Consider the following 14,157-nt stretch of genomic DNA (forward strand, 5'->3'; position numbering starts at 1 on the left):
AGGAATTGGCGATCAATGCTGGCCTGGCGGAAGGATAAAGGAAGAAAACGAATATGAAGGGCTGGGCTGCCAGAATCGAGAGAACAGAGACAACTCCAAGACTTGTCCAAAGCCCCCTGAGACGCATCCCTGATAGCCACCGTCTTGCGTCACAGTGTGTGGGTTGGATGTTGTTTCTAGCCTGCAGTCGTGTACGGCCGCTACACGCAAATGTTTGCACATCCAGTCGGGGCAGGCTACTCATAGTCGAGCCGGTATTGGTCTATTGCTACTCAAATGTGCCTCACCAGCGACGGTGATCGGCAGCGGTGTATGTCCGCGAAATCTGTGTTATTGCTGTATCACACACCAGATCTTGCCCTCACAGCTTACCCCTACCGGTAATTGTCTTACAAGGCCAGGGCCTGGTCGATCGGCCACTCACTGACTCTTGCAGGATGGGGGACGGCAGCAGGGGGTCTGAGCGTAACCATGCCGTCCGTCAGAGGGACAAGCTTGGGGGCGTTCTTACTTCTACAACGTCTCTCCTCGGAGTAACAAGAACAGGCTACCTTTGGATGTCGACGATTATCCTCGTTTGGACCCTGATCCGGTATCCTCTTCACAGAAATGCCACAGTAGCTTTTGTATTCACAAAAAAGAAGGTATTATCAAGCCCATTGCTAGCGAATGGATCAGTGGCGCGTCGCATAACGACGAAGGATCGGCGGATCGGCTAACGGGCGTTGTAAATCCTGCTAATGAATGTCTGACAGGTACATTTCTACAGGGCACGGCCCCGATGACAGGCATGTCATCCCACGAGCAACTCTGCCATCCATTGCAGACAAGATACTGCATGATGCCGGGGTTTGTCCCGCCCGTCACAGGAACTTTCGTAGAGGTTCCATCATGTTAACTGCGTGCACGGATGACATTTGTTAGATTGCCATCCTTTTCTCATCCCACCTCTGTAAGGTGCACAGAGCGTTGCCCTCACATCGTTGGGAAGACCGAGAGCTAAACATCGCTACAGTCCCAACCACACTGATGACTCTTACCACGCCTTTTAAAATAAGGAAAAGGTCTTCGTGTGTACAGAGAACCTGGTCTTTGATAGTGAAGGTTGCTTGTCTTGGTGCACGATGCCACCAGAAGAGATTCAGCTAACGAGATCCCAAATGCATTTGGGCATGAAGAGGCCTAAGACAATCCACTCGGATTGGTAGGTTATGCCGCACCGTCCAGGGTCCGACTCTAGTCAGTTTGGTGTCGCGCGAAGCAGGGAGAGGAGTGTGTTGATGAATGAGTACGCCCAGTGCCCTACGGCTCGCTACTTTTGGATCCGCTCCGTTCAGTAGTTACACAATGAGAGGGATCCGACACCAGTTACCGGTTTTACGGCTTCATTGCTGTCTCTCCAATGTCTAAGACAACCCAACCCGTCGCACCGAAATGTCAGACGTGCCAGGGAAGTTGTATGGATCAAGCTCCGTAGTAGAGGCGATGCTGTGCATGTAGTCGCATCCCAGAAACCCCTCAAGTTGAAGGCTACACCTTTGTGGAGATGGGGCACGTCCAACATCCAAAACCCGTGGCCCATTTATGATCAGGGGCTGAAGCAGCCGCCAACTTCATTATCCGCAGACCAAACTTGGCAGGAGACTCTCTCTCCATCACTCAGCCTCTTCCAACTGAGTCGCTCATGTGCTCCTCCATTCCCTGCGTGTGTTACATTCGGAGCAGGTCAACTGAGTAAGGTAGCGTAAAGTAAGCTCAGGTAAAGGTGAACACACAGGAACGGTTTATCTTGTTGATGCGTACAATTGCGGAACGTTATTCACAGGCCCACCTCCCTTTCACATGATTATCCCTAAACAGCGAGTACGCAATTTTTACGACAAATTTCCCGAGGTGAGCTGGGAGCATGGCTGCCCGAATTGCCGTTGAGGTTGTGTGCACATCCTGTCAGTGTCGTTGAGAGCAAGACTGAAGATTCCGAATGTGCTTTGTTGATGACCGTTGTCAGTGTTCTTTCCTTTGCCCTCGTTTCTGGAAATTTGCCCAGCGATATCTTCCGGCTCCCGCTCTGGTATTGTCAAAGATGCGGGGATACTCAACAGAGCCTTGAAATCAGGGTACAACGGCAGTGCGTTTAGGTTCGGTAAAGGAGTAGGTATACGTGCTCGCTCTCGGCACCGATATCTGTAGTTTTGTGCATTATTGAAAGTATCAATACTGCCGTCCGTCCATGGTGACATTGCGATTATGCAATCTACTCAGCTGATGTAGCCCCCGACGCGAGCTGTGCTTGCTCACGGATTCCGCGGCTTAGTGTCTACTATCAGTGATGACATCGGTAGTGAACTTCAGGCCGACAATGGCTGGGGCAATCAACCTGTCTTAGAAATGTTCCCTCTCGTCGAATGAAATTGTAATTGAGAGGTAACCTGATGGCTCGTACGAATAGATGTTCCTGAAACTAAACGTCGAGGGTGGGAAATGCCGAGCCTTTCAAGGGATTCAGTTGACGGACCTGGCGGCAAGTACTTCTTGTCGGATTTTCTACAAGTCGCTGAACAATACCACAGTAGCCCACTGTAGCCCCTGATATCAGCGCCTGGGTGACATCCACTATTAGCGGTGGTCCGGTCATCCTAGGAGTGCTGCAGCCCAGAAACCCCTTCCGTAGTAGAGTGAAAAAGTTCCCACAGGCTTAAAGAAACAGGACCTTGACACACTGAAGAGTCCACACAGGTAAGTGAGCCGGCCGTACTTCGATATTCGTTCCATGCATATGCATCATGGAATACAACGTCTTGATGCAGTTTTCTTTCATAGTTATTCGAGTCCGAATCACGCACAACTGGCACGTCGGCGCATGGGAGTAACAGGATGAAAATTGTATTCATTACAAAAACGCAGTAGCCCTGCTTGAATTACTCTTTCGTGGCTTCCTTCTCAAAGCAACAGCTACGCAGCACCCCAGAACCTAAGATGTACATTAAATAGGCCTTCTCTTAGGTTGTCATATGACTTCAAGACTATGCCTCTTCCACGTGATATCACCTCAGTAGGTCAACAAAGTAAAAATCAAAACCTGAGAATGTAATAGAATTCCAATCACAAAGAGAAGGGGTCTTTCCCAGCTCCACTCAGGAACCTCCATGTCAGTCGCTCTATAGCAACTTGCGAAATCCGGATCGTCAACCAAAGTTACTGGGTTGGTCTCGTGGCTCAATGGTAGAGTGTTAGCCTCCTATACAGGAGCATAGTCAGCTGAAAGTTGCGGGTTCGAGTCCCGTCGGGATCGTTTTTGGCTCCGTAAAGGCCCCATGTGGGCCCGCTGGATCGATTTTTGTTGAAACTGGAAAGGCAATACGGAGTAAATCGGCAAAGATATAAGAAGAGCAACAGTGTTTACATTAGAGTCTTTTGCCACGGCGGTGTTCTGTTGACGGTGGCTTTGCTACTGCTCTTTACAGTAGTCATGTGTGCAATAGCGAGGCATGATCCGATATCCTAAAGAAACGCAGACGAAGAAATGCAACTCTGTGCATCGGCTACTCAGACTCCATAGTCAGCTAGCTTAATCCAAGAAAGAAACTGGCAATAAATAGGTGAGATTCTACAAGACCTGAAAAACCTTGCAAAGTCCTATATGTGCTCAGGTGCCCATTGATACTCAACTGCTCGGCTATTTAACCTCCTTCACTCTACTCGCAAGATACGCAACTAAGAGCACATATTTCATTGGTCATTAAATTTTTATTTTCCTAGATATTGTTTCTAGTTGACTAGAGAACAAAGCTACCAAGGTAATCGGCCTTGCCAACAGGTACGCCCTTTGATCTCAGAACGGCATATCCTGCGTTCAAGTGGAAGAAGAAGTTGGGGATACCGTGGCTCAACGCCGCCTCCTTGGCCGTAACCTTCAGCGTCTTTCCACCGAAAATAGGGCTATTATGAATGTTAAAGACTTGTTTTTTTCCAAAAATTCAATGCGTGGGTTACTTACAGGTCAACCTGGGAATCAGCGTTGGCGTTGACAGTGGCAGCATCGACCTTGCTGAGCAGCTCAAGCGTCTCCTGGATGCGCTTGTGCAGGTCTTCGACCGTCTTCTCCTTGTTCTCAAAGGGCTCCAACTCGACGCCCGTCAGGCGACCGATATTGGTCTTTACTGTCTTGGTGGCGTTCTGCACCTGGAAGGTGAGCGGGAGCTGGTCTTCGACCAGGCGCGCCTCGGGGTAGGTGTTGACGTCGACGTTGTTGGCCTTGGCGTACTCCTCAGCCTTCGTCAGGATGTGGTCGAAGGTCTTGAGACCCTTAATGAAGGTGGGGATGACAACATCATAGACGGTTACTGAGGCCATGTTTGCGGGTTTGGAAAATGAATATGGAGAGAATGTTGAGTTATTTGGGCGAATTGAGTTGCCTGGTGGGTTGTTGAGCTTTGAATTAGATCTCAGTGTGATGGGTGACTTCAAAATAGTAGGCATCGGATGGAATTGCAGACTGTCTTTATATAGCATTCGAAGCTGTATAAAACTATATAGTGAGGATTTGTAAGACGCCATGACAATTGCGTGCTTGGTAAGCTGCATATCAGTGCGCATGCGAGGCAATCTCACAACAGGCGGTGACCGCTGCCAGGTACGCAACAGATCTGGCGCGGATCCCGCATTTTTCGGGCGGCTTCGGATGTCGTGATGGTCTGGGGTTGAGGGGCATCCCCTGGAATTGCCGCTTTGGGGAGCTCAGTTCGGGGTTCGTCACCATCCAGGTGGAACGTCACGTTATCATCTGGCGGATGGCGTCATCAGACTGCATCAGGAACCCCGCGACATCGCTTTGACACAGCGAACCGCTGCGATACAAACAAATGATAACAATAATGCACAATGCGATGCTCCAATGACGTTAAATTTGAGAGGGGCACTCAAAAGTATGAACGAATCTGTCCGAAATCGGCCATTGTAAGATGCTGACAAACTACCTAGATGTTATACTGCCTAAACAACTGCTCAAACTATCTCTCCAACAACCTTTGGCATGTAGACAAAATCGGGGAGACAATTGATTTCTGTCTGCATCTTAAGGGTCACAATGACAGGCTGCCCAGTTTGTATAACGTGGAAGAAGGATTTAGACATGTCACACTAGTAATTGTCTTTGCTTTCGCGTCATTTAATGTCATATTTCGTAGATAAAATCTTTCCTCATCGTTGTCACAAGGCCAGCGCGGATATCCAATGGCACGATGTGTGGCATAATGACAATAGTAATTACTCAAGTACAACATCGATTACATGTGTAGGCTCTTTCAAGGGAAGAAGCTAATTGCATTGCAACGACTGCATGCAGTATAGCAGTTAATAGTGAGAGAGGCTTACGCGGGTGCGCAAAGTTATCTGCCTATTAGAATAGATGGGCAAGTTATCTAAAATCATTTAGAGCAAAATGTTGTAGAAGTTCTCTATATGGTATGAGCGGGACGCATGCGACAATAACACATAATTTCATGAGGAGAAAGGGGAGGGGAAAAGAAGATGGGAAAAGCCATCATTTCAGCGCCAGTACCAATTTGACAGCACTCGGAAGCTAAAAACAATGGGCTACACATCAAATAACACCGGGTTTCCCCATCCATACCCACAGAACGCCGCCAAAGATCCGAGAAATAAGATACAAATGAATCAAATACAGCAAGTTCCTCCTTTTCACTCATCCGGAAGACTTCGCTTCACACCCCGAGGAAAATGATGGATTGCCTCCATGAGGCGTCGATGGAATGACTCGTGCGGCTCAAACTGTACAGTGGTATGCCAGATATTCAGACTTGTTGCGTCCGCTGGTCCAGGCTTTTTCGAGAGATGCACCAATTTGTCAAGGAAAGCGTTGGTGACGTTAGCAGTATAGACGCGGATCTGCTTCTTATCTCGAATGTTTGAGAAGACAACGTGAACCTACAATGGCAGCATTAGAATTGTTACGGTAAATATTGAATGGTTCCTGACCTTATAAGAGGCATCTGCCTCGAGAACATGTTTCTCAGGATATCTCGCTGTCTCGGCATCTTGCTTTTGGCACTGTTGAGCTTGTGCGATTAGAAGAGCTGCAATGTACGGATCGAGATGTGGTTCATTTGGGAGTTCAGGTTGTTGCATGAATGATATTCTCCGATGGCGCAAACGCAAGATCCCCATGTGGTACTCGATATAAGAGATGGAGCAGGATTGTAAGCTATCTGTATCAGTTGTACGACTAACGTGTGTGTCACATGGAAGGTGAATATCAAATCTCCCGAAGCGAAAGACGAGGCGTTTTCTACAAAGTCAGCGTATTTTGTGAGCCCTAGGATGAGAAGGATTTCACTCACGGTAGTTTTGTGAAGGAGTAGCATGCCAAGAGAGATTGTAGCGCCTCGGCCCTCACGATCTCATCTATATCGGCCATCATCCAGCCCCATGCCGTTGCGACCTCCACAGATGGTTCTTCGGTGATGTTCCAGAGACGTGTATGCGATGGCTGGGGTGGTGTTGACATCTCAAAGAAAGTGCAGCGAAGGAGGTGGAGTTGACGTGCAGTCCATGCCAGCGGCTGTGCCACGAGCCGTTCTCTCCAGAATCGGAAGATTATTTCGTTGATTGAAAGTGTTGCGAGATTGTCTGTGTCTTCCCCTCCATATTCTTCCTCTTTGCAGGCCATTGCGAAGTTTCTAGCGAAACTTTTTCAAGGGCTGTCTGGTTTTGGATGGTGAAGGTTTGAGCAGCTCAATATTCAAGGCGGAAGACGGTCAGTCACACAAATGCCAGGCGGAAAAATTTATCTGCCGAAATCTTACCGTGGTTCAGACGCAAAGGTACCGTGGCTTCCTTAACTTTGCTAAGTTATGTCATAGTTTGGATGCCTAAGTGCCTTAGATATTATATGTTAATCCGTAACCTGCTACAGTATCCTTAGTCAAGCCAAATATCAACTCCAGTGACTAAGCGCTACCCGGTACGTACCCGAACCCTTCAGGAGCAAACATCAACTCCTAGAGGATCAGATACAAAGGGCAGGCAGCGTTAACAACGTTGGTACAGAGGGGTTTATTATGCGCATTCCAAAGGCAAAATATAGTGTAATCATATCGGAATAATATTCAGCTGCTGTCTTCTCCAAAGATTAGAGGCGACAGATTCAACTGCGTCCTTGAGACCTACTGTTGGATTACGTGACCAGAATACGGGCAGGCGGTCAGCAGCCAGGCTGCCGGCCACCGGCCGCCGGCCGCGGCAGCGGCCGCAGCAGCGGAGCCCGGAGATTATGTCTCCGGGCTGCCAACAGCTATATCTACACTTCCGCTTCTACTTTCTCTTCTACATACCGATTTACAGCTTCCGAATGTACCATATTGATATTCGGCGAGCTCCAGCCCATACGGGCAGTTCTGTTGTATACAACAGATGCCCTGTGATTCCAACACCTACTCTGGTCTTGAAAGGCGACGCATTAGTCAAAGCCAGCGGGAAAAAATAACAGGTTTGGAAAGGAGGCATACATGAGCCAATTTCTCCTATCCTATGGTCTCTCACAACACTCCTGTCTGGTATCTTGAGGCAGTCTATTTGCCAGGTAAAGTTCAAGGTGAAAATGAGGTGACATGACACCTGCAGGCTGAAGATAAGTTGCTACAAGCTCAAATATGTTCACTTTATTTAAGTTTTTCCCAAATCACCTCATTTGGCTCTTTTTATAGATAATTCCCCTTTCTTGTCTATGAAGTCTCTCAAAACTTATATTGGCTTCCGCCATATCCCTGTGGCTTTCTCTCTCTGCTAACCCCTTTTTCGGTTCAGACTCACCCCATTATCCGTATCTCGGGAAGGAGCCATGAACCCCTTAGGTTATGGTGCCTAATATTCTTCTTCCTTCTCTCTTAGACATTAAATACCACTCCTAGGTGTCTTATTTCTGGTCCCGGAAAGAACGTTTTGATGTACTCTTACCCGGTTGAGTATTTTTCTGAATGTTGATCGCAGTGATTTTCAGCAGACTAATATCAACTTAGGGTTACCCAGAGAGCCCCATATCAGAAAATTTTGAGTTGCGCTCTCAATATTCGGCATCCTTTAAGGGAAAGGGTCCTGTGACAGCTGATCTAATGTCGAGTCCGGTTCCTTGCTCCTCTTGATAGAAGAGCAAATAAGGTATGTCACCAAATGCATTCAAAAGTTCATATGAAAAGGATAGAAAGATTTGGTTATACGGATAGCGCTTTAGAGTGTTTTCTCGAGTATGTGGGTAACTACTTTGACAGAACTTTCTGCATCGGCCGGGAAGTGGTTTCAACTTTGACCTTGACACTGCCTTTGTGTGCATCGTCCGAAACCAGATTTAACTTCTTCCTGACTGGCTTCCTGTCACTGCAGACAATAATCAATCGGAGTACAAGTGGCAAAGAAAAGATCCGGGCGGCGTGGCTGGGTTCCTGTTTGCACGGTTTTACCGCTCTATGACACCCTCGTTAAGAGGACTGTGACTACGAGATGCTGTATGAGTACGTGCATCTAACGGCGTGGCTTGGAAACTTTGACGTGCGACCTGACCGCGATTGCGTATTCTATTTCAACGAAGTCTGGGCGCTGCATAAGGTTCGTTTTTTGCTTGACTGTTTATAGCTCATCGGGACTGCAAACGGTTTGTAGTTAATCATAGATCATAGTCTGGTAGTATCATCCCATGTTTCGCGACTAATGATTGGGCATCCAAGCTGGGCCCGGTACTTCACAGACAGACGCACTGCTTCCAGGTATGTTTCAGCCAAATACATTTATACCAACGACTTAAAATTGTTTCATGAAGGACTCTATGGTAAATTGAAGAGGGAAGTGACTTCAAAGGCAAAGATATTTTTGTCAGAAAGGTTTATTTTGGGGTTCCACTTATTCTGCAGACTTCCCCAGACCGAAGAACATGAGATCGATGTTGACGTACGGAATACTGTCGTAGAATGTTCGCTGAAACGTCTCGCGATCAAGTAACTATCGTTCAAATGAAGCTCAACTGCATGACGTATGTGTTTAATTCAGACTCCCAAAAACGCAATTGGATATAATGTTTCAACTAATCAAGTTCTATGAGGGGCGTGTGGTCATCAGTAATTTGTTGACAGTTCAAATCCTTGCAGCGGCCACGTGCTGCCTTGGTCGTATCCTTTTTCTCGCCTGTACCTTTCTCCGGTAGTAAATTAAGCCTTGACACATTCAATGACTTGCATCTTCATGTCTAAGCCATGAATCTTCTCGATCTTTAACCCAGCACGCTTAAGCAGGGCTCCCCAATCCTTTTCCGATCGTTCTTTGCCGCCAATCTGCAGCATGGAAAAGTCGGTCATGGCTCCCACTGGTGGTGGAGGATTCGAGAGCACATACTCGACGACCAAGACTTTGCTGTCGGAAGCCATGGCATCAGAGAGTTGGGAGAGAATCATGACGCTATCGTCGTCCCCGTAGTCGTGGAGACACCGGCGGATCCAGTAAATCAGCGCGTCTGCGCATGTCAGTTCTTGTTCGTAACAGAAAGGACTCTAAGAATCAGGCTCACTCGTAACCGGCTGCGCTTTGTGAAAATCGTGCACTTGGAGTTGAACTCCTTGAAGCTCAGGGTCCTTTAGCGTAGTCACTTGTTCAATGACCTCGTCTCGGTCTTGCAGTATAACGCGCTCCGAAGGAATAAATGGGTTCTCCTTCAGAATGGCTTTGATGGCGTGTCCTTTGCCGCCGCCAACATCGACGAAAATTGGCCTCTCGTGTTGCTCTGCGATCATTGCTTCAACCCAACCAAAGTCGTAGATACCCGCAAGTGGGATGAATTGCTGAACCATTTCCATGGATTTCATGGCTCTCATGAGCTGCTCAGGATTATCCTGAAGGATCTCCCAGATCTCTCTCTCGGGGCTTCCGTGGGCGAAGGCGTAGGGGGTATGTCGTCGAGTAACAGGCTCACGGCGGCCATACTGTGCGAAATATGCCGGGAGCTTCATGGCCGTTACAACGTGCTCATCAAACCTTAAAGATTATGTTAATTGACGAGGCACAACGAGGGGTTGAATGCAGTGCCTGAGACTCACAGCATGTTAAACAAGATTTCATTCGGTGCACCAAGCAGGTACGATTTAGACTTTTCAGTGTGTTCAACCTTGTCTTCATCAATTTGTCGCAAAATGCCACCAGAAATGAGGACCCAGGCGAGACGCCCTTTGTGAATATTAGCACTTATCAGAGGCCGACAGTGTCGCGATTCGGCACGGTTTATTACTTATCAACGGTTCGTCTGCTTCCACCTTCTCAGCCAGCTCGGTGTACAAGATCGTCCCTTGCTGCGGTATGGCCTCAAAGGCTTTCCACTCGAGAAAGAGCTTCAGAGCGGCTAACTCCATAACGCTGATCATTCGATCCATCCAGTCTGGGGTTGGTTCTTTGGAGGTAGTGAGAATCTGCTGTGCGATGCTGGCAGCGGCAATCTTCTTATCGGCATCGTTGGAGGATGACATGGCTAGCTCCGAGAGCTGAGCGGTCAATCCCGAAAGTGTCTTCGAGTAAGTTGCCATACTTGGTGATGTCTTGGCGTATGGGTTTCGGGGGCAATAAGACGCAGCGGGCGATAACAGATATCAGTGGAAGGCTTAGGAGGAATTTTAGAGGCGATGGTATTAAGATAATGATGAGGATGGCGATGAAACTTTAAATTTGAGAAGCAAAACGATGAACACGATCGATATAAATATGTTCAATCATCATCAAATACAACCCGGCGTCTAAGTCTTACAACCGACGCCACTACTGAATTCACCGATCGAATTAATTGCCCGACGCTGTGTGGGGCTCGGGCGACCGAATCTGACCCCGCTTTTCCGTTAACACCGCGCCGCAGCGGGGCCGAATCCTTTCGGCCTTTTGAGATGGAATCAGCTACATCTATTGATTGCACCGCGATGAAATCCGAGACGGCCGAAAGAGCCTGCTTGCCTCAGGATATCGTTTTGGGACTCTTTGTCATCACGCGTCCCAGCGCCAAACGCTGCAGGTTGATCTGATGCGCGAATCGCATTTCTCAGACGCTCGGCCGCTTTCTTAGTCATTCGGCCCGCCTTTTCCGTCGCTGCCGTAACCGGTGTAGCGAATGATGACACTCGCTTCGGCAGCTCGGAACAAAACATGGCGCCCGAGAATGCCACTGCTACGGCAACGTCTGGTAGTGTTCTCGAACAATACCCGTGTTTCTGTGCAGCAGCGCCAGGACAACGGAACGGCTGCCCTCCCGCGCAAACCAAACCGCAAAGCCGCATTTGCATATTTGCAAAACTTCTCCCTGCGTCTGTCCCGCTTCCAGCCGTCACACAGATTGCCGAAAAAGGAAACATGGTGACTGCAAAAGACGCATAGGCCATCATGTGCGGCGACCGTCCTGGCGGGTGAGTGACAGAGATCGATTAGGCCATTCCGCCTCCCTCTTGGATGTCGGCGCTCTTTTCATCATCCGGCTTGCGCTTCATCCGTGGCCGCGTAAGATAGGGCAACTGGACACATTGTTGCTATGGGCATTAAAAAAGGTCATCAGGCGGTAACAGTGGCCCCCTTGGCAAGCTAAACTTGGGATGCCGGCAGAGGCGTCGGTAGTGACCCAGTTCGATGTTTGGCGATGAACTGAGGGGCCCTGCGTTTGCCAAATCTAGGTCGCAGTTGATCAGCCGTCACGTCGTGTGGTTCGATTGGGCCACTCTTTGACTAGGACATGTCAAATTGAGATACGACCTCGCCGGATCCCGTCCTCAAACGGCCAAGACGACGCCGCGTATCCCCCAGATCGGGCAACGTCCAGGTGTCACGGAAGAAACTCCGTAGTGGGGAACTTGTCGCTCGTTTCGCGGAAATCGGGAGCTTCCTCGCAGACTCGGCGGTTTCCCCTGTACTAAGGTTAAATCTAGTGCCGTATTGGAGTAGTGCCGTGAGCCGTGAGCCGTCAATCGGTGGCTTGGCCGCTGCGTAACCCATGCGGCGATCCAGAAGGTAACCCCGTTTAAAGCGGATTTGGGGCCATTCCTTGCCAACTGATGCCCACCATGCTGAAGAAAGTTTCTCCCTTGCGTTTCCTATTTTGGCAATCCATACGTTGCGCCTCCGCTAGGTCGTGGGGGGGGGAGGGGGGGGGCAAAGGCTGGGCAGAGTACTCTTGGGCCCTGAATGTTTGGCGTGCTAGCGAATGACAGATGTCGTCGCGGCTGAGGCTCTAGTGTAAGACCCTCTGACTCGAAGTCTAGTTGAAGGGTGTGGTGCGCGGACCACGCCAAAAGTGGCAAGTTGGTGAGAAGGTGAGAGCCTCAACCCTGCAGTGTGACCCCATTGCCACAACACGTCCGTCGGGAACACCTGGAATGACGAATTTTCTTCCAGAAACGTCTCACGAGTTTGGCAACAGGCGTGCATGGATCTCCCTAAGCACCTCGAAAGGGCAGTTGCCCTCGACCTTCTGAGACGACGCACACGGCCGGGTTTCGTTTCATCTGAACCTCAGCGCTCGAAGCGCGCGCACGACTAACTGAATTTTGCCCTCCACACCATTAGGTCAACGCAGTGCAAACTCACACTCACACTCTGACATGGCGTAATTCTGGATTCGTCAAACGCACAGGAGGGGCAATGCTGTGGAAGCTACGGCTGCTCCCCTCAACTCAACCGGGCCTGCTGAACTCGAGGACTTGGCCCAATGTGGCACGCACCCCCGTGCCCTCGCCCATTACCATCTCCATCTGCCAAAACAGGGGAGATCTCTCGAACCATTCGAGACATCCGAAGAAAATGGAAGCAGGCCATCGTGCCGTTGGTATGGTGCGGGAATGATATCCACACTCTATGGACTTCCATCGTCTCAGGCGTCGGGGCTGTGCGCATCCTGGGTTGTCAAGCCGCAGGGAGGAAGTTTAGCTGCCGAGGTGAACTCACGACACAATACATTTTCGTGACACATGGGGCCAGTACGTAGCCATCCGTTCAATCCTATATTAACGCTGATAGTTCCCGCCCTTCATCGGAATATAGAAGCTCATCATCCAACAGACTTTCCTCGCACAGACTCTTCAGCGCTCATACAAATATATACTCCCTGGTTGGAGACTTGCCTTTACAAAACTATTCACTAATTCACATCAATACCGATCCCTCCGGACAATAATCAACCATCAAAATGCAGTTGACCAAGACTCTTCTCTTCACCCTCGTCGGCACCGCCTTCGCCCTCCCCACCGAGAAGCGTGACCTCGCCACCATCCAGGGCGCCGTCACCTCCGTCCAGGACTCCCTCAAGAAGCTCGACACCGCCGTCAAGGTACGCCCGATCTGATGATTCCGGGGATTGGAAGATTGGTTTCACTAACATTGCATTCTGCAGGCTGTCGGCACTGATGCTGCCTCCGCTGCCCCCATCTTGACCGCCGCCGGTGACGTCTCCACCACCATCCAGAAGGCCAACACCGACATCGGTGCCAGCGATGCTCTCCAGCTCCAGGAGGCCCTTGGTCTCCAGCAGACCGCCACTGACCTGACGACCTCTGCCACCACTGTCGTCGACGATATCATCGCCAAGAAGTCCAACTTCGACATGATCGGCGTCTCCGCCCAGGTCCTTGACCAGCTCAAGCAGCAGAAGGATGCCTCCGCCACCCTCGGCACCACCATCGTCTCCAAGGTTCCCGCCATCGGCCAGACCATCGCCCAGCAGAGCATCGACCAGATCACCGCCGCTCTGGACAAGGGCATCCAGGCCTACTCCGCATAAATGCATCTGCATCCATCGCGCGCCGTCCCCGCCACTCCCTTGATTGCGTCCGTCCGTCCCTCCGAGGAATAATCGACTAGCAACCAATGCGCCCGAATCTTCCAGCCGCTCCTAACAGGTGCTGGAGCGCTGGAGATCTTGGTGCTCTCCTCGGAAGTCTTGGTGGCGGAGCTGCTGGGGGGTTGGATCGTGGCCGGCGCGACGAAATGCGAATGTGGTCGATTTGACAGAAGACGCAGCAGTGGAGGACGAGATATACAGTACAGACCGGGATACTCCTAGCAGTTGTTTAGCCTGTAGCAAATCATCATTGCGGATTCCTTTCAATCATCGTCACGTTTGCATTCCCCTGTGAA

At 49.8% G+C, this 14,157-nt stretch overlaps 3 protein-coding genes across 3 annotated transcripts; 1 reads left to right on the plus strand and 2 right to left on the minus strand.

The window, feature by feature from the left end:
- Positions 1-3,776: 3,776 nt before the first annotated feature.
- EsH8_IX_000988 (DUF1993 domain-containing protein) lies at positions 3,777-4,353 on the minus strand (the record flags this gene model as incomplete). The annotated part of the gene is made up of 2 exons (XM_083267324.1): positions 3,777-3,939; positions 3,998-4,353. 2 exons carry the CDS (start codon positions 4,351-4,353, stop codon positions 3,777-3,779), a joined length of 519 nt encoding a protein of 172 aa, XP_083130889.1.
- A 4,862-nt stretch (positions 4,354-9,215) lies between these two features.
- Positions 9,216-10,577, minus strand: EsH8_IX_000989 (uncharacterized protein; the record flags this gene model as incomplete). Its single annotated transcript, XM_083267325.1, has 4 exons — positions 9,216-9,517; positions 9,572-10,035; positions 10,098-10,224; positions 10,286-10,577. The coding sequence occupies 4 exons, from the start codon at positions 10,575-10,577 to the stop codon at positions 9,216-9,218; spliced, it is 1,185 nt and encodes a 394-aa protein (XP_083130890.1).
- Positions 10,578-13,210: 2,633 nt separating this feature from the next.
- EsH8_IX_000990 (cell wall mannoprotein 1 family protein) lies at positions 13,211-13,801 on the plus strand (the record flags this gene model as incomplete). The annotated part of the gene is made up of 2 exons (XM_083267326.1): positions 13,211-13,351; positions 13,415-13,801. 2 exons carry the CDS (start codon positions 13,211-13,213, stop codon positions 13,799-13,801), a joined length of 528 nt encoding a protein of 175 aa, XP_083130891.1.
- Between the last annotated feature and the right edge of the window lie 356 nt (positions 13,802-14,157).

This window comes from Colletotrichum jinshuiense, chromosome 9, assembly GCF_051148585.1.
Source record: "Colletotrichum jinshuiense chromosome 9, complete sequence".
NCBI classification, from domain to species: Eukaryota; Fungi; Ascomycota; class Sordariomycetes; order Glomerellales; family Glomerellaceae; genus Colletotrichum; species Colletotrichum jinshuiense.